General features: G+C 38.0%; 2 protein-coding genes across 2 annotated transcripts in view; one reads left to right on the top strand and one right to left on the bottom strand.

Moving 5' to 3' along the window:
* The window catches only part of kifap3b (kinesin-associated protein 3b), a 34,746-nt gene extending 31,214 nt beyond the window's left edge, over positions 1-3,532 (top strand). The window contains exon 21 of the transcript XR_013821787.1: positions 3,458-3,532. The gene's annotated coding sequence lies outside the window, so the exon portion shown is untranslated. The remainder of the gene's footprint in view (positions 1-3,457) is intronic.
* Positions 243-22,404, bottom strand: niban1b (niban apoptosis regulator 1b). Its single transcript, XM_079876623.1, has 14 exons — positions 22,248-22,404; positions 10,577-10,707; positions 10,308-10,436; positions 10,102-10,216; positions 9,606-9,770; positions 7,517-7,632; positions 5,556-5,660; positions 5,064-5,226; positions 3,426-3,613; positions 3,040-3,186; positions 2,658-2,768; positions 2,430-2,537; positions 1,438-1,549; positions 243-1,338 (listed from the first exon to the last, which is right to left on the bottom strand). The coding sequence occupies exons 1-14, from the start codon at positions 22,300-22,302 to the stop codon at positions 362-364; spliced, it is 2,622 nt and encodes an 873-aa protein (XP_079732749.1). The 5' UTR covers positions 22,303-22,404; the 3' UTR covers positions 243-361.
* Between the last annotated feature and the right edge of the window lie 1,714 nt (positions 22,405-24,118).

Raw genomic sequence — 24,118 nt, 5'->3', positions numbered from 1 at the left:
AAAAATTCCAACATTAAATGTAATTATTCAACATTATACAAAAACTTTGCAGGTACAAACACCCACCATTGTTTGTTAACATGATGCAAGATAAAGTGTTAAAAAAAGACTGAATTCTGTTTACATAGGCACATGTACATGACTATGTGTCACTTTAAATGTTAATATTTAGATTAATAATAAAAAAATAGTAAATGATGCAAGTCATTTATATTTATATATATGTATATATATATATATATATATATATATATATATATATATATGGAAACACTGTAGTTTGTTTTGTTAGTTTTATATAGTTTTATAACTTGGATAGTTGGATAACTGGATAGTTGGATAACTTTTCATTCAACCATTTTTAAGGCTGGTTTTCATCACAAGGTCTTGTTATTATGTCCTCTACCTCGATGACTTCCATGATGAGATTTCTGATAGCATGCACACTGTCGGCAGTCTCCTCTGGTGAATCTGTGTTCTCAATGCTGCTATGGTTCTCCAGCTCTGATGTTAAAGCAACAGCGCCCCCTTCCGGACCATCAGGAACAGAGTCGAGAGCAGGAGAAGCATCCACTGCAGGACTGTCTTGCGTTTCATTACTTTTCTCATCACTAGATGGCGCTGCCTCGCACACCTTGTTATCCACACTGTGGATCTCATCGGAAACACTGCCGTCCACATCAGTGTCTTCAACACATCCATCTGGGAGAACTTCTGCATTGATCGTCAGTCTAGCATCGGGTTGGACAGTATGGACACATTCCTCTTTGATTTCAGACTGTGGAGCACTTGCATCTTTACTCTCCTCATCTGCCTCCACAGTTAGGGTTTCACAGGCATCAGCGAGAGGAACTGGTGCTTGGCCTGAACTAACAGGTGTAACGTCATCCTCCTCCACTTTGGAAAGTGTCTCTGGTTGCGGAGAAGATGAATCCTCTGCACATACGATGGTTTCGGGTTCGGTTGAGGAAACATCAGTCTCTGTGACCTCTAGAATGGGAGATGAATTATTAGGTAATGTTGGTGGAACATCTGGCTGGCTTTCAGCCACATTTAACGGTGATGTAGGTTCCACGGATTCTGGAGAAGACACTGTAATCTTCACTGTGGGAATGACTGAAGTCTCATGTGTCTGGTGGGTGTCTTCACTGACGGTTTCTCCTGATGGGGAGGAGATCTTCTGCACTGCCTGTTTAAAGGCCAGCACTTGGGGTGGACTGGACGGGGCAGAGAGGGGCGGCGTGCGGCTGTCAACCAGGCTGCTTTGACTAACACACTGCAGGTCAGTACTGTCCGCAAACAGGTTGTTCTTCTTCAGACTGGCCGCCTCCTTCACCACTGTACAGCAAACATATGGACCAATATGTAGATGTGAGTTTTTTATGAAGTCAGTAATATTTCTCAAGACATCCAAAACAAGCAACTAAAACAGTTTACCTTTGTTAACTTCATTATTCAAAAGGTTGAGTAGTATGTTCTCGTAGATATTCTCCACTTGGACAAAGTTTGTGTAGTCTGCAAAGATGAATTGTTCAAACTTCTGAAGCTCCTGCCGAAACGAGAAAAAAATTCAGTCAACCGTTCAAACAAAACCAGCTGTTTTTGAGAGGTAGCCTGATATCAGTCGATTCTGAATAAATTCCCCAAATGAATGACTCTGAACCTTTTTTTTTGTGAATCAAACACACAGTGCAGCCAGTGTAGTTTGATTCCCAAATGCATCACTCTAGTTAGTTGGTTCTTTTCAGAGAATCAAACACAGTGCAACCAGTGAAGAAAGATTCCCAAACAAATGACTAATGAGAGTCAATACTCATACAGCACAGCCAGTGTAGTTTGATTCCCAGTTTTAAGGCCCATTCACACCAAGCATGATAACTATTAATGATGACAAAAAAGATATACAAGTAGTAGAACTGCACGATTAATCATTAAAAGATTGTGATCTCGATTCAAACACAGACGCGATCTTATTCCAAAATGACAATGATTCTCCTGTGTCTATTAACTTTTGACAAAATACCGGAACATTAAAATCTGTGTTGGCGCTGCCGCTGACCCAGAGAGAGCAGTTATCATGTTTAGGTATGAAACAGCTTCACAAACAGTCTTTTTAACCACACAGTATCATTATTTCTGTGTTACAAATATTCATATTATCACAGATAAAAAAGTTTATAGTTCGGATATAAACACCGATGTCTACAGCAGCGATCAAAGAGCAAATCACCTTTTATAAGTAACTTGGCGCTTCAAAAAACGGTTATATCCATTACATTGTTACACCAGTAGGTGGCGAAAGTGACTGTTAAAAAAGAGATTCATTCAAACACGCCGATTCATCGAGTAATGAAACAAGTGAAGTATTTATGAGTGAGTCATTGAATCATTCATTTAAACAAACTGGTTAAGAGCTGAACAGTGCGTACAGTTTTGCAGCCGGGGGCCAGGTTTCTCCTGATGGCTGGCAGGGTGATGTCAACCAGGGCGTCCTGGAATATCTTCTTCCTCACTGTGCTGCTGTCATAGTCAAATTGCTAAAGGCAAAAGCAAAAGTTTCCATAAAGATTATGTCACGTTTATTAGAGTTATTCTACTAAGAAGTTGTACTGCTGCCTTGCACATGTGTACACTTTGTAAATGTGGGCAAAGCCTACCTTGAGGACGCGTAGCTTGGCTTTCTCCATGACAGAGGCCTGTTTGTCAGATTTATCCTTTAAGGCAGCCTGAAGCAGGAGCTCAAAAGTGTACATTGCATTCTCCATCAACTAAAAAAGAGTGGAACAAAACAACAGCCATGCCACAGTTCATTTATATTACTTTGACCTGTAGGGGGAACCAAAGTTCATGACAAGATGAGGCAATGTTCTCCATTGACTTCATTTTTGGAGCATTAGTCTGTATGACACATATGATTCCAGTAGTTTATATCCACTGCTGAGGTCTAAAAAAAAGTTTTATGCAATTATACTTGAGTCAGATGGCTAGATGAAATATTTAATTACATGAAGCCCCACAAAGTCTAGCAAGGAAACACACCTGCTGCATTTGATTCTGGGTGCAGTGGACTACTCGAGTCGAGTTGGAGAACTTGAAGCGGTTTCGGAGTTCCTGGAGCTGTTCTTTTAGGACATTCACGTGCTGGTAACAGTCCTCAATCCGGTCGCGACCCGCCTGCTGCAGAGCCTTCAGAAGGACAGGCATGACTCATGAGAACTTCAGATGATCATTATTCCAGCGTGATCTAATCACCTCAGCTGTGCTGTCTAACACTTCACTTTCCTCTTGGTGGAAAAACTGACCTGATTTGCTTCAAGTGTTGTGCAATAGCCTTGGCCAGGAAAAGTTTGAAATCAGCAGATAAATATTCATTTTCAGAACTTGCCATATTACCACATATTTCTAAATGTTGTGCACTCTCTTACGCTCTGAAGTTCCTCTGTGACTCCCCCCTCAGGGAAATCCTTGCAGACTCGAGTCAGCTCGTCCTCCAACAGCAGTCTCACGGCCTGGAAGCCTGCGCTGACCGGACCCATCAGCTCCTCCAGGATAGAGGTCAGGTATGGGGCCACGCTCTCTGAACTGTATTTCATGGCTGGCTCTGATGCTAAAGCTTAACACAAACAGAAAGGAAGTCAAAAGGGTGCCGTACAACGTTAAGATTTGGTGTGCCTCGCTGACTACATTTACATGCATGAAAATGCTCAGATATATGGTAATATTTAGTTTTGTGTAACCTGATTGTCCATTGTGTAACCTGATTGTGTAACCATAATACAAGTCAATACTCTGGTTGAAGGTGGTCATATGTTTACGCATTCACTGGTTGCTATTAAACAAGATTTTATTATGGTTATGTGGTCTGGGGCATTTGCAAAACTATGAAATTGTATGACTAAATACACACATTACACAGAATTGTAATGTAGTTACCAATTATTATTTTGCTTTAAACATATTATTTATGACAGCAAAAAAGGAGAAAATGATTCACTAACTTTACTAAATATTAAAGGGATACTCCACTTTAAAATGAAAATTCTGCCATGATTTACTCACCCTCATGTTGTTTCAAACCTGTATGAATTTCTTTCTTTTGCTGAACAGAAAGGAAGATAATTAGAAGAATGTCAGTAACCAGACAGTTTCTGGTACCATTGACTTCCATAGTAGGAAAAAAAATATACTATGGAAGTCAATGGTACCAGAAACTGTCTGGTTACTGACATTCTTCTAAATATCTTTCTTTCTGTTCAGCAGAAGAAAGAAATTCATACAGGTTTGAAACAACATGAGGGTGAGTATATGATGACAGAATTTTCATTTTAAAGTGGAGTATCTCTTTAAAGAAACTATATTATTCAACCTATGGTTTGCTCTCACTTAATATGATATATGTGAGTGTTATGATATGAAGGAAAATATTTTTCAAAAATGCTACATTATTCTATACTGTATGTATACCATTCAAAAGTTTTGGGTTGCTAAGATTTTTTTGAATGTTTTTGAAAGAAGTCTTTTATGCTCACCATGACTGCATTTATTTGATCAAATACAGTAAAATAATCACAGAAACACTGTAATAACTGAATTTTATTATATTTTAAATGGTCATTTATTCCTGTGATGGTGAAGCTGTATTTTCAGCATCATTACTCCAGTCTTCAGTGTCACATGATCCTTCAGAAATCATTATAATATGCTAATTTGCTGCTCAAGAAACATTTCTGATTATTATAAATGTTAAAAAAAGTTGCGCTGCTTAATATTTTTGTGGAAACCGTGATGCTTTTTTTCCCCAGGATTCAAAAGAACAGCATTTATTTGAAATATACTTTTTTTGTAACATTTTAAATGTCTTTACTGTCACTTCTGATCAATATAATGCCTCCTTGCTGAATAAAAGTACACTTTTTTTGTGTGTGTATATCTTACCTCAATAGCCTAACCTCAATACCTAAATGACCTCAATATTTTGAATGGTAGTGTAAATGAACACAAAATAGAAGGTAACTGAACACTGTATGTAGGGCAAATACGCAGTATTGACTGTCTGCCCATACCTTGCAATTTAGTTTCCAGGAATGTTTGCGAGTTGATGATCTGGTCCATGTCTGAGCGGATGAGCGCCTCCTGCTGTTTGGTGGCATCTCTGCACTCATTTTTCAAACTCTCCAATCCTTCTCGCAGTTGTTCATGCACAAGCTCATAGGTCGCTTCCACTGTCTGAGAGAAAAAAAATCAAAAACATCCTAAACGTGGCCACCATAATCCCAATTTCATCATGAACACAGAGCTGCCTTTGTCTACATGTTGACTAATGGCAAAAAGTCCTTTTATAGAGCAGTGACTTCATCCAACTGATACAGTCTGTGAAAGAGAATTATGTTTCATGGTATAAAACTTTAATTGTTTTGGATGGTGTGGAGGCCAGAAAAACAGTGGATTTATATATTCAAAATGGACCAGCCAAAATGTTTCCTGACTGTGACATTCACCACATAGCGTGTCAAAGTTCTAAGAATAGCTGTGAGGAGCAGGCTGATCTCACTGACCACAAACCACACCCTCTTCCTCTCTGGCTTCTTTCCTTTCAGCTTGGGCAGCAGCTCCGTCTGCAGTGAGGGCAGCAGCTCCTCCATCACCAGGTTAGCCAGCACCTGCAGGCAGGCAGAGAGAGTCACTACAGAAGCCCATGGCAGAATGAGAGTTGTAATGATACCGGACTGAGTCACAGACGCAAAATATTCATATGGCACCAACTCATGGAGGAACAGTAAAGTGTTGAATCACTGGGTTGTTGTAATGTCACAGCAATGAATCAGACTGAATCACCACACAGACGTGGCAGTCCGACGTGGATACTGAGTCGTATTGCTCTATCAGTATGTGTCAGTAAATATATATTTAAAATAACATAATTTTTTGATTTTGATTGGTTTTTCTTCAAACTTTTTGTATAATTACATTATTTAATTGACTGTAGCCACAGAAAACTGGATTTTTATATAATATAATCACTATTGGTCACCAAGGCTGCATTTATTTGATCAAAAATAAAGTAAAATCATTCTAATATGCTGCCTTTCATGCTCAGGAAACATATTTCTTATTATTATCAATGTTGAAAACAGTTGTGCTGATTAATATTTTTGTGGAAACTGATCTTTGATGATACGAAAGTTCAAAAGAACAGAATTGATTTGAAATATAAACCTTTTTGTAACATTATGGGCCCTATTTTAACGATCTAAGCGCATGGTCTAAAGCGCACGGCGCAAGTGCACATAGGGCTGGTCCGAATCCACTTTTGCCAGTTTAAAGACGGGAAAAATGGGCGGCTCGCTCGGCGCATGGTCTAAAAGGGTTGTCCCTATTCTCTTAATGAGTAAAGCTCACGCCTTGGCGGATTGCTATTTACATGATGGAATTTACAAGAGGAAAAACTGAACGTGTCTCCAGAGAGCAAACGGATCTTGTGCGCGGCCATCGGGCTGAAACTAGCAAAAAAACACTCGCTGCATTGCGCCAGGTATATGATAGGGCCCTATAAATGTCTTTATGTGTCCTGGCTGAATAAAAGTATCCTATTAAAATCTTACTGAACCATAACTTCTAAACTACACAAGTTAAGGTAATATAATATAATAATTTGGTTAGCAATATGTCATGTGTTTATTTATGTAGATGAACAATAAGCACATTGTGTTGGTCCTGATCACCTTTTCAGGATTTGTTTTGTGATAGTGACGGATTGTTAAAATAGCCTATTTTCATGTCTGCTTTCAGTTCCCTTACACAACAACACCTTGTCGTCCAAATTAGGGTTCCAAATGGGACCCAACAATAGTTAGAGGAAGGCAGAGGTGTTTCCTTGAGTGGCTACAGGACATCCTGTAAAAGACCCCGTTGTGATCTCAAGATTTCATAACAACAGGAATTTTCATACAAGAGGAATTTTGGCATGAGGAACAACATATTCATTTGTTGTGCTTGCTCAGGCAGATATCACTATTCGATTCATTCTAAACACGTCCAATACATCTGTGCTACAAACATGAATGATACAGTCCTTCAAATCATGTGACGTATTGAGAAGAGGTATTATTTGAAAGCAAATAATGCTATTGGATTGGCTTGCAAAACATTTGTGTTCCCCTGAGAGAGTTTGCATTTGCACACAAAGTTTTTGGAAAGTTCTGAGAGCAAACACAAAGTCTTCTAGGGAATGCAAAAGCTTTGCGAGCGAACACAAATGTTTCAGTCAAGCATTAAATGACAGTCCAATGATTCCCTAATGGGATGTTAACAGCATGACACACTCCTAAATCCCTGACCAGCCGCTCTGTCCACACTCAGCCTCTGACTCCACCAGTCTGCTGACCACACTGTGACATCCACAGCCAGTCTATTTGTTCATCTCTTTGGCTGCTACTTCAGAAAAGAAGCATGACTCATCTGATTCATTCAAAACAAGTGGACTCTGCTTGTGAGTAATATAGACCAGAATGCCCACCTCACAGTCATGGCCCATCAGCATATCCCATGATTCATAGTGGCCCTTCTCCTGCCTGTAGAAGTGAATGGCCTTCAGGAAAGCCTGCACTTCACATGCCATACTCTTCAGATAATCTGCAGATAATAGAGAGAGGAGAATAGTTCTGTCAGATGAATTAATTGTGTAATACAGGATCATGTGAGCGCTACTCGGAAACTTCTCTTTTCTGGTTAATGAAAAAAAAAGGAAAATGACCAAGACACAGAAATGTCTTGGAATCAGCAAGTATGATGAAAGGCTATGATGAAAAGAGAAAGCTGAGAAACCCATCATAAATTACATGTATTGTTCAATAAGGGATAAACAATCTCACTGACACAACTACATTTTACATTTAGCTTAAAAGTACCCGTTTTCAAAAAAATCCATTAATAAGTTACATAATAATAAGGTAATAATAACACACTCGCCTTAAACACATAAGAAGCATTGGGAAGACGATTCGTTTTAGTGAGTCGGTTCATTTGGATTGTTAATGTAAATGAACTGGTTTAAAAGAAACGACTCACTGATTTGAGCTTCAGTGCAGAAATCCCTGTGCCTTCTTAAAATAAATATTTGAATGCTGCTCTTCCTTACGTTTTCCATTCAGTTTCATTCATTACATTTTTGTAAATTAACCGTTACCATAATCGTAACCATGATCAGGATTCAATCAATTAATAACATATTTTAAAAGATATTGTCCTCTTAAATTCTTGTAGTCTAAACTAACTTCATAAGAATGCAAAAAGAGGTTTAAGTGTGCTATTACTATTAGAGATATACTTTACAAAATTCTACTTATGTATACTTGGCTTGCCTTACTGACAAGTAAATGAGGCCTTTACTTATACTTAAACTTCTGACCAAGATATACTTAAGAAAAGTACGAGTATACTTCAAAGTGTACTTTCATAAACTAAAATGTGGGTTAGAAGTATATAGCTAGTAAACTAACACTATACCTTATAAGTTCACTTATATGACAGTTCACATTATATGTAATTGCAATACAATTTCTAAACTAGCTGTGTATTCGAAGTTTACCACTGTTACACTTAAAGAACACTTAAGTATACTTTTATAAACTAAAAGAAGTATTAAAATAGTACACTTACAAATACACTACTAATACATTGATACTTACTACATAAAGTATGCTTGGAAAATATGACTGAACTGCTTAAGTTTAGTTTATAAAACTAAATGTAGGTGTGCTTTTTGTAAGGGTGGTGTGAATGTAGTTCAACTACTTTACATTATGAGTAGCTAGCTTGGCAAGTTATAGATTTGATGTAGATTCCCCAACACTAATAATATATACAGTCATTTGTGCTGCTTGCTAACTAAATGCATCATCACAGTTATTATTATTTTCTATAATAAGGTTCTGGGATTTGACCCTTAACTCTAAGAACCTTTGGTGCATATCTCGTCCTACAGCATTTATGCCACAAACATGAGTGATACCTCAGTTCATGAGGCTTATTTCAAAGTCTATTCTAATCTGACTTTCAGCTAACAATAGCAAAAACAACAACAAAAAAGGTTGTTTAATGTTAAAATAGTGCTAACAACAGTTTGATTTTACTCTGTGTAAGTGGCTAATTCTCCTCTCACCTAGTATGTAATGCAATAAGGTGTGAAGAGCCTTTTTCAGTTGTGTGATGAAGTAGAAAAATATTGCACCATAGCTTCGTGCTCTGCAGAGGCTGTGTAACCGCTAAGCGACAAGTACGCAGGAAGAGAGCTTTGCAATTCTGAATATTATTAGTGTATCACCATGACCACCAAAGAAAAACAGTAGTAAACTGAGGAGAGAGCAGAGCAGCTTGAGGTGTCCTCTGATCAGCCTCACTACTGTAATATAGCATGTGTTTAGGGTTGAGTTTGGGTGTGTGAAGTTCAAATTCAAGAAGTACTTTCAGAATGAGTAAATAGAAATTCTGTAGGAATTAAATGTTTCCAAGTGGGTATAAGTCATGAATTTGATCAAACAGACTGCAAACACAAACAACGCAAAACAAAAGTGCCCTCTGAGACTGAGGTAGTGCTGATCTGTTACCTTGGTTCTGATGACGAACGCAGTCGTTCAGGATCGAGACAAAGCGGGCCCGCTTCTCCTCCTGCTGGAAACAGAAGTACGAGTCCCGTCTGTAAGGCAGTGTCAGGTACACAGGAAGAGGACCGGGAACCGCCACCACAGGAACGGAGGGCTCTTCCTTAGAACCTGAACAACACACAAAGGCTGCATCCAAAATCGCATACTTCCCTACTATATAGTAGGCGAAAAACAGTATGTGACAAAAGAAGTATGTCCAAATTCACAGTATACATAAAAGAGTAGGCAAAAAGATGGCCTAATACTTCCGACGAGATTCTGAAGTGTGCATACAATGGACACTTTACTATCCCATGAGGCCACGGGAGAGGATTTGTGAATGCCGGTGAAGTGACGTAACTGACGCAGGTCACATGATAATGACAACATGGCGAATTTAGCATGTCATTTATACTACACACATTCATACTATACAGAACAGAACTAGAGAAACACTCACCATTAAGGTCGGGAAAGGCCTTGTCTACCACAGCAGTGTATTTTTCCTCTGAGGTCAATACAGCGCCTCCTGTTGGCAGGAGTTTGTGGCGTGCAGGGGTTCCCTTTGTATACGACTGGATGCATACAATATAACAGAATCATGAGCATGTTCGATCAAAAAAAGCAGTTTTTACATGGTGAGGATGAAAGATAACATTTACAGACCTCCTGGCTATCATGTAGCTCTAGGCTATAGTCAGCACGGACCACGACAAATCTCTCTTTCCACCTTCTGTTGTCTTCAAAGTAAAGCATGCTGTCCTTGTACAGGACTTCTGAAGCCTGCGGAGGCTCCTTGAAGCGAAACGTATTAGAATCAGTGAGAGTAAGACACTGCAACATCATGAATCAGATAACACTGACATCATAAATGATAGCACAATACAATCACATCATAAATTGATGTTGTCATGATAAGACAGTTATGCTCTCACCTTCTGTTTGAGGAGCTGGGCTTGTCCTGCCCTGTGCTGCTCCACCTCATCCTTCAGATGGCAAAAGAAGGCAACACAGCTTTGCCTTCTGTAATGAGGACTGAAGTTCTTCAGCTCAGCCTCTGTCCGGCCTACACACATATGAAAGATCAGATTACCCTTGTGAAAAACAAGTGCCATTAACTGTATTGAATGTGCACTTGCAGCGCACTTCAAATATGTACATGCAGATAATACAACATTAAAGAAATAAAAGGCCTTAGTACACTTTCATGCCTATTTCTTAAAGAGTCCCTATGGTGAAAATCAAGTTTTTAATGTTGTTTAGATGTCTATGTGGTGTTTTTTAATAAGCTTTAAGACAAACCATGTGCACATTGCGGAGTTTCTAATGTCACAAACTACCTTGTAACCAATCCCGTCACGAGGGGGGTGGGGCTTTAGCATATCATTAACTATTCTCTGAAGCAGAGGAGTCTCAAGATAAGCCAGGTTATCCAGGTATATTTTCTATGTTGATATGAAAAATCATGTAAATTTAGCAATATAGCGAGTGAATTATGTATATTATGTCTATTACGGTGAACTATATGCCTTTCTCCACTGGAGTTCTGAGTTGTTCAAAGCGTTTCTAAGGATGCTGATTTTTAGAAGGCAAACTGAGATGGCGAACGGGAACATGGTCCATGTAACATTAGCAACACATTATTAGCTGTTTGATAACAGTTGGTAAGGTTTTATAAAGGCTAATCATATTAATTACCGTTATGTGTCCGATGTTGTAAACAGCGTTTACTCGAGTAGAGTTGGCCGAGTGGTTCTCTGAGCTGGTGTGTATGAGTGGAGGTGGGTCTAATTAGCACATTCATCTTATTGTTCTTGACTCTGAGGGAGTTGACAGACAGTGACTAATTCCAGAAGACTGAGCCACCTTTACCACTTCACTGCACTGCCAAAATGACATGGCACAGAGTCTATTTCAGCATTATTCCACTGTGCAACCTAAATTCAAAACTTTATTTGCAATAGCTCTTGTGCTTGGATCCCAATTTCCAAGATTTTAAGGGAAAATATCCTTTGATTTTACTTGCCAAGGACTAAATAGTACAGAATTCTGATTATCTGGATGGAGTTCTGCTCAGCCACTGGCAATGGCTGAATAGTATCTAATTTACGGTGCTCATTAGACACACTATATTAACCATTAAAAGAGCTTTACAAAACAGTGTCTGATACATTTAAGAAAATGACAGAATACTACTGACTTGTGGTTCACTTATGCTTTAAAAAGCCATATTTGTTTGAACCAGAAAATGATTCAGAAGAAGAAAAGGAAGAGCTAATTATACAGGCTCGTCTACAAGTCGATGTGTCAGAATGGTAATGCGTCTTATGTATCGCTTTCTACAACGTCAGGCACATAATGTGAACATATGATTAGCCTTTTGCTTGACTACGTTATCAAACAGCTAATAATGTGTTGCAAATGTTACACAAACTATGTTCCCATTCGCCATCTCAGAGTTCTGAAAATCAGCATCCTTATGCTTTGAACATCATATAAAGTCAATGGAAAAAGACATAAAGATCATCATAACATCGTAATATACATCATATACATAATTCACCCGTTATACCATGATTTTTCCTGTCTGTGTTTTTTTTGCTCACTGTGTTAAAATGGATTGGTTATTTTTGAGACTGTCTTTGGTAAACTGCCATTTTAAGGAGAAAGTTCTCACCAATGGTGTTGACTGATAACTTTGCACATGGTTTGTCTTAAAGTAGCCTATATTTAAAAACACCACATTAAAAACTCGATTTTCACCACACTATACAGTGTCCTGCCTTGTCTGCACAATCAGTGTTAATCAGAGGTCTAAATCTAGAGGAACAATATATTTATTAGTAAAGATTCACTGTGAGCCTGACATGTTACCACATGAAAATGCAATTCATAAATCCAGTTCGTAAATCCCAATTCTCAATTTCAACTGACTGACTCAATGATCTGAACTGATTTAAGATTATCTGCTCCACACATTAATCTCTCACATCAGAATATTTATATATAGCACATTAGTCATGAGGAATATTGAGCTTTGTTGTCCTGTTTTAGAGCTTAACAAAATATTCAATATTCCTCAAACTGTTGTTGTGCAGGACAGATTCTCCAAAATAAACGATCAATCAAGACTTATTTAAATTCTTAATTTTGGGTTAAATATTCCATGAATTCAATTAACAATTGCATAATATGAAGAATGTCACGATCACCAGCAGGAATGCCATTGAGTCACAAGGAGGCACTCCATCACAGACAATTGTCATTCTCTACAGATTCCCCATAATGCATTGCCTGGACTCAGAGCTGTCGCATAGACTGTGCGAACTGTGCAACCGCACAGGGCCTCGCGCCACTAGGGGGCCTCGCAATCCTGCTGTTTTTTTTTTTTTTTTTACATTGTTTTTTTTGTCCCCACCACTTTTTAAAACATCTCAAAAAATATAACAATTCTACAAATAAAACATCTCCAGTTAACTGGCAGAGCATTCATTTCGTTCATTTTTTTAAATAAGAGACGATCTAGCGCTGAAATGTTTTTTAAATCAAGTGATCAAAGTGCTCGTTGCCGCTGCGATCAGTGGCGCGGATACAGTGTTTTCTCGTGTGGCTCGCGCACACACCGCACTTACTTCACTCGGACGCGCGCTTCAATCCGTTGCGGATACTATTCGTTCTGGTGAAATCACCAAACATAATGCACACAAATGTGTCCCTGCTTGATATACAACCACTGATGAACATAATCGGTTTTGATGAGGAAAAAACAATACGATAAAAAAAAAAAACTACACGAGCGCGGACTAGAACCGAGAACCTCTGACACGATAGGCGACAGTTCTACCACTGGACCATAAAGGTACACATTACTAAGATAGGCAGATGCACATTTGATTTTTTTCCCCTCTGAAATAAATAGCAAAAAGTCATAGCTGACTCTGAGATGTGCATGATTATGCTGTATTATTCTACTTGATAAAAACGTCCGTAACTGTTATTCATGCGCAATTGAGCATCCACATCAAAGAGCAGGGCCTCGCATTTCAAGTTCGCACAGGGCCTCGCACCCCACCTGCGACGGCACTGCCTGGACTCATCAGAACTCATTACTTTCAGCTGTGTCTCATTTACTTTGTTTGTTCACCCTATATAAGCCTGGTCAATTCTGTCATTCATTGCTAAGTCTTGTATGTGTCTGTACTGCATTTCTGAGCATTCTCTCTGGTTTCATGTCTCCTGGATTTCTCTGCCCTGGACTCAGTTATTGTTTGGACTGTTTGCTTGTGATTTTACCTTTGCCTGTTTGTGTGGATTACGATTTTGAATTACCTTACTAATAACTACCGCGTGTGGATCCTCAACCTTCGTTTCTCGGAGCAGTTTCAAAAGTAACAAAGATACAGGACAACAAGAATATTCTGTCTTTCTTGGAGTGACAATTCCTGGGTTAAAAGGGAGTGAAGCTGGATATAAAATTATACAAAAAATATAATTCCTACTTTTGAATCTCACCACCCATTAGTATATAAACTAAGTAGAAATATAACGAGCTTCGATGACTGATGATCCGAAAATAAATTATCGAAAAGAACAGGTTTAAACAAATAAAATATAGCCGATATGAAATGGTACTGTGTTCTTATAGTTATTATTTTGGAATAAATTATTAAAAATCACTTGATAGAAAGTTAGCTTTAAACAGATTTCTTTTTTCCTTGTAAAATAATTTTCCGCCCTCTTAAGTTATTATAGTTTCTTTGAATTCAGGGACTTTGGGGTAAAGTTGTTTCTAAAGGTGCTATACAAATAAAATTGGACTTAACTAGCTGAAGTGAATAAAGTGAGTTAGAGAACAGACAGCTGCATGACGAGGGCAGGGAGATGAGATAGTGGTTTCCTGTGACACACAAACACGCTTGTGCTAAGAGCATGACCGTTGAAACTCCTGGACAACTCAGCTAATTCTTCTTTCTAAAAGACAAGGAAGCTATAGAACAACACACATCACAACACCTCTCTAACATGTGCCTTTGTACAGTCAGTACTACTTAGCATTTTGATATTGTCCCACACTGTCCAAATTCACTGAATCTTCCACAGGCTAGAAACATGAAGAGGTACAAGAGAGCAAAAGTGCATCCATTGAGGACAAATCTACTACACATCCCAGGAAGTCCTTACAGAAAACATCAACCTCTGCAGCTTTTTGAATACACACATGTTTATGTTTGTCCTCGGCATCCTTTCATCTGACTGCTAGTGGACTGAGATTTCAAACATCTTGTGATGATGAAATCTCTATATGGCATGTGGCCTTTCTAGGTAATTGGTGCAATTAAATCTAATCTAATGTAATTGCAGGATGCATTGATGCAGATACATCCTCAACTTTCAAGGAAACACAGAAAAGGGTTTGGGGTCGGTAATATTTTTAAATATTTTTCAAAGTCTCGCCAATGCTGCATTTATTCGATCAACGATACAGTCAAAACAGTAATATTACAAATTAAAAGAACTGTTTTCTATTTGAATTTATTTTAAAATGTAATTTATTTTTGTGATGGTAAAGCTGAATTTTCAGCATCATTACTCCAGTCTTCAGTGTCACGTGATCCTTAAGAAATATTTCTTATTATTATTAATGCGGAAAAGTTGTGCTGCTTAATATTTTTGTGGAAAAGGATTTATATGATTATTTGATTAATAGAAAGCTAAAAAGAATGGCATTTATTTGAAAAATAAATATTTTGTAACATTATAAATGTCTTATAACTGTTATTACTAATTTAATGTCCTTGCTGAATAAAAGTATTACTTTCTTTAAAAAAAACTCAGTGACCCCAAACTATATATTTCTTAATGTCAAAACAGACACACACCAGATAAGGGGGCAGATGGTCAGTGTTAATCAATTTGAAATCTATTGTGTCCAATGATGAGTTAAGCAGATCTGTGGGTCTCCCAGGGCAATTCATAAAAACAGTGTTTTCTCAACTGTTTTGCAGACAGCAGAATGGCTATGTGCACATCTGTACAATAACTTTGGTCTTAAACTTCCCTTCATCTCCCCACACACAAACAGGGTTTTAAATAGCCCCCGTCTCCAGTTTCTCCCCAATCATGATATCCTGACAGAGGATGGTGTCTGGGACTTCAGTTTTGATGTTTTATATGTCCCTTATCCTTCGCCCTACATATGCGTGTTGCTTTGATGCAGGAAAGAGCAGGAAGAAAGAAAGGCAAGTGTAGCCCACCCTTATGTCAAATCTCTTTTGGACAACAAAAACTTTGATCTGAAACAACATATCAAACACACAACCTAAAGCGTAATGAGAAAACCTCATTGCATTGACACTGCTTTTGCTTGCACAATTCTTTACAGACAAAAGTCGAAACGTAGAATAAAGAATCTGTCGTATTAGTTATTTGTGAAGTGAAGTCATTTCCTGCAAACACAAGTGCAGCTAACTTCCGAGGCAGCTGTGAAATCAAGCGAAAGGTTCAGTACAGAGTTTACACCTCAGATGAGGCCAATGATTTAAACTACCATCTGAAACTGAAAAAAGAAAGAATAGCGATTTCCATTCTCTATCTACAGATGTCACAGTGGGACTGGAAAGAGTTTTTCTTTATGGACATATTTCAGAATGTCCTGCATTTCATAGCCGACAGCCTGAAATGTTGCCAAAGCATTACATTTATGTAGCAGAACCACCGAAACATAAAAATGACAGAAAGATGCAGAATTTATAAGCAAACTGAGTGTTTGCTTTGAACTGCTGCTTTCTCAGTGCAACATTTTTCAGGACCAGTTTCTCAGTTGAAAATATGGTTTTAAATAAGTACCTGAATGGCTTAAGGTGTTGAAAATATTTCTACAACTCTTAAAAATAAAGATTCTTTATTGGCATTGATGGTTCCATGAAGAACCTTTAACATCCATTGAACCTTTCCATTGCACAACTGGCAAAAAGGTTATTTAGATTATTAAAATGTAAAAACAAAAAACCTTTTGAAACCTTTATTTTTAAAAGAGCTCAAATTGCTTGCAAAACAATTTTAGAGAGCCAATTAATTACACTTTATTGTCTTGTTTTACTGCACTTTACAATGTTTTACTGGGGACGCCACTTGTCTAACTCTTGTTGAAGTATCAGTCCAGTGGTTTGGATGACCAGCTGTGAGCCTGCTTTTCCAATCACCTCTTGGCCTGCAGAAGAGATCTGAAGCATGAAACGCCCAATGAGGGAGACAGCACCATGACTAACATATCAGATTGTAGCGCTCTTTCTCTTTCTCTCTCCACTGTCCTTCCAGTCCAAACTAAAAAAAATAGCGTGTGGTTCAGCAAAAGTGAGAAGTTCTTGGAGGAGCTATATTATTTTGTCAGTGTGGGCTTATGAGGAGTTTGTTTTAGTCCTTAATAGTATTGAATCCAAATTGTAATGTGGCAAGCTGATCACTCAGTAAGACATACAAGTCTGAGGCCACCGTGAAAACCTGGGGCCGTATTCACAAAGCATTTTATCTTACCACTAGGAGTACTCCTAAATCGCACTAAAAGATTTTAGCTAGGAGTTTTCTCTTAAAAGTTATTCACAAAGCCTTTCAGACCTACTCTTAGTAAAGAAAAAGGACAACTCCTAAACTAAGAGTGAGTCTTCGTTGCTATGGATGACGTCATTACTCATGCACGAGCTTGACTGAAGTGACCACCTTGATTGGCTGATGATTGTAACGCGGGAATGATTCCAAACACCTCCCCTATGATGATGAGTGACAGGTGACAGGTCTGAGAATGCGTGCGCTACACAAGTAGTGCGAAGGACGGAAGATGATGAATAACTGAATAAATAGCCTAAATGAATAAAGAGTAAGGCAAAACAAATAGCCTAGTAGCCTATTGAAACATATGGATTGATGCAATATCTTTGCAACATTATTGAATTAATCTGTCACTATATGCCTCTGCCAACGTTTGCAAAGAGAAGAACATTTTAATTTGATTCACAATGAAACGTTACAATTAGTTTACATGCAATGAGTAGCCTAGTTTTGGTTGTTGTTGGTGGCGTTATTGCATCCCTAGTTATGCCTACAATGCAAAATTGTTCCCTCGCGATTGGAAGCTCCTGTAGCCGCCGCATACGCATTTCAAAACATCGCAACGTGAAATGCCACAAAAAGCGGTTTGTGAAGGTCTTAGTGAGTTAGGAGTCCTCTCGAGTCCTAAAGTTACGAGTGACACGCCCATTATTTTTAGGATTTGCTCCTAAATTCGCCAGTTAGGAGCTGCTTTTAGCCTTAAAATTCTTTGTGAATACGGCCCCTGAGATACAAAATCTGATTTAAACATGGAAATATATAAAGGAAGATAAATATACAAGATGCTCTTTGAATCATCTCAAATCACGCTGAAGAACATTTTCATCAGTGACACAACTTTGTGAGTTCATGCAGCTCGAGATCTGCTATCTCAAATGTCAACTCAACTTTTTACTCAAATTGCTATGCGGATAAAATAATTGTTAAATTTGGACTCAACTGTATGAAGAGCAGAGGTGGTGTTAACTCCCATAAGCCAAAACAATAAGGTGTTGAGGTTGTGATACAAACTTTTAACATTACTGTCAGTTCAGAATAAGACATGATAGAGTGACACATATATCAGTTTTGTTTTAGTGTGTATGTCAGTGTGTGACTATAGAATCATGAATCTGTGAGGGTGTGGGTCAGAGGCTTTGAGCTGTTCTCCTCTGGAGGTTTGGGACGTCGTCCCGGAATGAAGCTCTCATTCCTCCCATTAGAATCAAACTGATTCACTGACTGATACTCCTCCCAACAGCAGAAACACACCCAGAGACACGCTTTTTTATTCAAAACCTCTTAACATCTTGTCCAAGTTTGTTTCTGTTTCTGCATATAATGATACCTCAAAACATTCGTCTTGTTGAGCAGAGGTGTGCTATTATGTTTCTAAGCGATTACATTTATTTTTTTGTCACTTGTGTGGCAGACTATAAACAGGAAAAACAAAATCTTTTAGATTTGCATTGAAGGAGGGACCTGAGCCAGAATGCCATAAAGACTTGGGTAGGCTCTTTAGACTTGGACCAATAACCATCCAAGAAACCCTAGCAATCACCTACAAAACCTTAGCATATAGCAATGCCCTATAACACCTTGAATACCCTAAAAAACACAAAACCATAGGATTTAGCAGCCCCGCCACCCCACAGAGGATAAGCGGTTTGGAGAATGATTGGATGGATAGATGGAACACCCTAGCAATGCCCAAGTTAACACCCTGAACACCCTAAAAACTACACCTAGTGATGCCCTAGTAATCACCCGAAACCCAAAAGCAACAGCACAGCACACCTTTCAACACTCATTGTAACCACACAGTAACACTTTGAAAATCACCACTGTGGCATGTTTTCACAAGAAAGCAATACAAAAAGGTAAAACACAAAAGTGTTCATTGGTGGACCCTATTTACATTCTTTAAATGAAACAAACCTTGTCAGTTTCTATACTTAACTTGGAAGGAACGTCCTGCAGTATTTGAATGTGCTCTAAAGCGATAAGGCAATCTGCATGTCTGTCTTCAAGGTGTTTGGCCACAATTTGTAATCATCTGAGAAACTCTGAAAAATGTTTCCATTTTTTTTCCCAACACATCTTCCTCCCACATGGTGAGGAAAGGACAGTGTGAACCATGATCATTCCTCTAGAGCCCCACTGAAAACTTGAAATGTAAGTGGCAAAGGACATATGGACAGAACGGCATGCTTCATTCAAGCACTGCATCAGGAAAGTGGATCCAGATCATAGATTTGCACAATTATCTTTTGAGTTGCAAGCATTTAAAAGCAAAGAGGACAAGGAACATCTGAAGAACAGAGGATGACTGTCATCTGATTCCTCTCAGAGGAATTAGCCCATGAAAAAGACACCTCAGCAAGGTGCCATCATACCTCAGTGGCCACAGAATTTAGTTAAAACTGTGCTGAGACCATCACAACGCAAGATACACTTAGTGCCGTCATTATACAGCGTGATATATGTGGATTAATAATCTATCAAAATTTAAGGTCTGAATATAAGCTGATGTGCAGACTAAACAGCAACACAAACTGGATTCCAACTGCATGTCATCATCAGCATTACTTCATCTATTAATCTAAAACACTCAATTTTTTAAATAGCAGTACTGTGTTTAAACTTTTTATGTGACTAATAAATTGACTATTATGGGATGTCATTCTAAAGGTTATTAGAATGTCATTCTACAACTCTTAAAAATAAAGATTCTTTATTGGCATATTGGATTCCATTAGGGACCTTTAACATCGATGGAATCTTTCCATTGTACAAAAGGTTCTTTACAGTGGACAACATTTTTTTTTTTTTTTTGATTATTAAAATCACACTAAAAAAAATTTATTTTAAGAACCGTTCACTGAAAGGTTCTCTGGGAACCCAAACTGGTTCTTCTATGGCATTTCAAAAACATTTTAGAACCTTTATTTTTAATAGTGTAAATGTAAAATTGGCTGGATGTACATGATTACAGGCCTGCAGAAAGCACTAATTATTACTGTATGCATGTATTTAAATGCCAAAAAACAGTGAGAGTACTGTATTGTCAGATAACATGAACTAACAATGAAATGTACTTAAGAATTTATTCATTTTAGTTCATATTAATTTCAATATTTACTAATACATTATTAAAATCAAAAGTTGTACCTGTTAATATTATTTAATGGACCTTAAATAACATTAACTAACAATGAAGAGTTTTATTTTTAACAAAGATAAATAAATACTGTAACAAATGCATTGGCCATTGTTAATGTTAGTTAATGCATTAACTAACATTGACTGATGGGACCTTGTTGTGAAAGTGTTAGCTAAACAAAACATGATCATTCATTTTTGGCTTTCGCAGTTGTGCTAAGCAGCAGCATATGGGTCATTTTACAGCATATGAAGGAGAGTCCAGAGCACTTCAGGCCCCTCTCAGCTAAATCAATCCAAGTCAGTGCCAAAAACCCATGACATCATTTAGGAGTTTAGTGGAGGAGGGAGTGGTGAATAGCGCATCATAATTAAGGACACATTTTATATGCTGGTGCTGTTTGATTTTTACCATCTGTTACGTCAGCCCACACCCCTATACTGTTGTATGCCTATTCTTTATGTTTTCGTCCACATGAAGTGTTTAATGGCGAGTAATTAAGTGTTACTGGACAGAAAACAAAAGTAATCAAACATGCAGCGTTCTAACGACAGCACAAACCCTGAAGTCCTCATTTAACCTGTGTGTGTATACATTGGACAGCACTGAGTAAATACATGCCAAAGCCCAAAAAGGGGACGTGGCAAATAACTTGAGTTTTTGGAGCACAAGAGCGGTATTCACTCCAAGACTGAAGCCCTGTCTGTTTCAGTTTATAGACTCCTATTCTGCTAATAGTTCACCAGCTGAACCACACAAATTTGATGTCACTATGTCTGCAATTATAAATAGTGTATCATACTACAACGTATCTGTCCAGCTGTATTAGGTATCCTTAATATCATTGCAACTGGGGACATTATAATTTCTCTAATGTGCAGTTTATTAAATGAGATTTTAGTTCACATGCAAGTCCTTTACTTATGCAGAATTTAGGCAACACAACTTATTACTTTAAGTCAGCAAACAAACGGGAGTAAATATTCCGCTGAAAAGACTGAACAATAAAGAGAAGTGAATGTTGGAATGAGTTTCCACTCTGGTCAAATACTTCCTGCTCACTGCTGGCCAGATGAAATAAGAGCAAAACAATCCCCATTATGAAGAAACAGCTGTGTACCCCATCAGGGGAAGGAAACCCATTCTCTGCAGTATATGCGCTCAGAATGTGTGACATTCCTGTGAAATCACATATCAGTGCATTCACAAAGGCAGTATATTACCGATTCGGAGAGTGCTGCAAAAGAGCTGTGAATGCATATTTGAATCTGTATATCTTTGGGGAAAAGGAATTGTGGTAATATTTTACATTACAGTCTCCACGTTACATACATTAAGTCGTGGTGCCACTTTATATTAGGTGTCTGCTGATATCCAGAACAACAGCACTCTTTCTCACAGTTCATAACTCGGCATTTATGTAAATTCACAACAACCTGGACTTTAAGTGACGGATGATTAAACTGGGCTATTGCATGACATTGAGCTGTGGGATAACTGATAATAGGTGGGGTTAAAGGTGTGGTGGGCGTGTGGTATAGGTTTGGGTAGGTGTGTAATGATATGTGAAACTGATGACATTTCCTGCACTAGGCTGGCTGTCAAATGCATGTCTGATGTGTTTAAGTAAAGTGGAGGTTATTCTTGGATTTCAGTTGCCTACAATAACTAACATATAATGGTTTAGTGGTAAGACGCTGAATTTTACTTTAAAGCACAATGCAACACGGATAAATAAAGTGTAGCCTACACGAGAGAAAGTCCCATTCAATTATGATCATTAATCTTAACGTTGCACAAGAGAGCTAACCGTTATGTATAGACATTTTGAGTAGGCTACTAAATGAAAATCCGTTTACCTCGTATGTAGCTTATTTTACTCTCGTCCAACAGGCTGGATGAGGATGCTCCCATTGTGCAGTGTGGTTTGTCCCGGTCCCGAGCGGAGGCTTTTTCCCGTTAGTCCGATTAGGTTCTAAACGCAGTCGCTATTTTGACAGTCAGATATTGACGAGCGCAAATAAACTGTGACTCAAGCATCTCAAACTTCCTCAAACTGCAGCGCCGCCCGCTTATCCTCTCCGCTCTGTCAACATCCGAACAATATTTTGCTCGTTTTTATAGAACTTTTTTTTTAACGTTAGACTGTTTTTTGTTTGTTTATTGATGTATTTACAAATAATTTTAATGTATCTCCAAAACCTCTTTGTATTTTACCCCAGAAAAGTCATTTTGGAAAAAGTTCAACAGATCAATGGATTAACGGTTTGGCAAGATATGGCATAAAAACTGTTTCATTTGAATAGCATTAGAATGTAGAATAGAATGTACATTGCAGTTTATATTTCTTTTAATCAGCCTCGAATATTCTGAATCTAGAGACCGTCTACAAAGTTTAAAACGAAAAAAAAAAAAACGTTCGCGACGCGTTGTTGAAATTAGGCTACTCATTTAAAAAAATAAGAGCAAAATGTGCACTAAGGTGCGTAGTTTCACATGCAATTTGTAAATTGTTATGCAGAATAGATTTTTTTAAAGCTAAAGTTGATAATTTATCCAAAAGGCATGTTTTTACTCTACTACTCCCCCCTAGAGGCACATTGAAGTTAGTTTTAGTCTTGTTGGTTATGTACAAAAATGCTACTGAAATATTTCATCTCCGTGTTTTGCGATAGCCTGTTTGTAGGACTAGCCCATTTCCCCCACATAAAAAAAAATCATCTCATAATTTAGACATTTTATAATACCATAATTGGCTGGGTTTTTCCTGCATTGAAACATTTTTTGGCGGTCACCAAAATGGATTTTTGTCCCACCAAAGCTTTATTTGGTCATCTAATGTCAGCTGCACTTGTGATGGCGGCAAGACACGCTTTACTTATAAGCTTAAAGCGGTTAAAAGAGTGTGAATAAAAAAATCTGATTTCTATTTCTTTCTAACTTCACATTCTTTGCGTTTGTATCAGTTGCCCTTCCCAATAAGATGCTCGATGGTGTTTTAAGCCCCCCAGTGGCTCCTTAGAGGCAGCTAACCTTACAATCAACCTTAAACCTACCCATCACCTCGCTGCCTGAAAGGTGCCGTTGGGGGCTTAACACCAAGTGCCCAATAAGATCCAGTGATCTTAGGTGGATTTATCGCTCCTGTCAACAGGTGCACATCGGGCTCGCTAGCATATTATCTTAGCGTCAATAGACAACAACTTATGATATTAATATCATGTTTTTTGTTCCAAACCCACTATATAACGTCAGTCAAGTGTTTAAAACAACTACCTTGCTTCTCTGTGTGTCTCTTGTGGACTTTCTGAAGGAGGGCGTCCAGTATGAAGTATGAACACATTACATGATGTGTTTAATGCTCCATAATGCTTTTCAATTAATGTAAAAATGATAATAAAAATAATAATAATAGGCTACTCTTCTCTAAAGAAATTTGAATTGAGCACAGTTATGGATAAAGCCCTGATGTATAAGGAAAGATGAGAAGTGTAGGCTACATGGAGTTTTTAATTTTGCATACCATATGACATTTTTTGTATAACTGTCACTATAAGATATTTAATATAAGATCAAATACAGTATATCTATAATATATCTCTATAATATATACATTGTTCATCAGCCACCACTGAAGACCTTTTTTGAGCCAGGAAAAACCCTGTGTTGACTTGTGTCCCATTATTTAATATCTCTTTTTTTTTTTTACTTTTTATGTCAGAATATACCT

The sequence above is a fragment of the Squalius cephalus genome (genome assembly GCF_949319135.1).
Source record: "Squalius cephalus genome assembly, chromosome: 7".
NCBI lineage: Eukaryota > Metazoa > Chordata > Actinopteri > Cypriniformes > Leuciscidae > Squalius > Squalius cephalus.
This window is presented reverse-complemented; position numbering and strand designations above follow the sequence as displayed.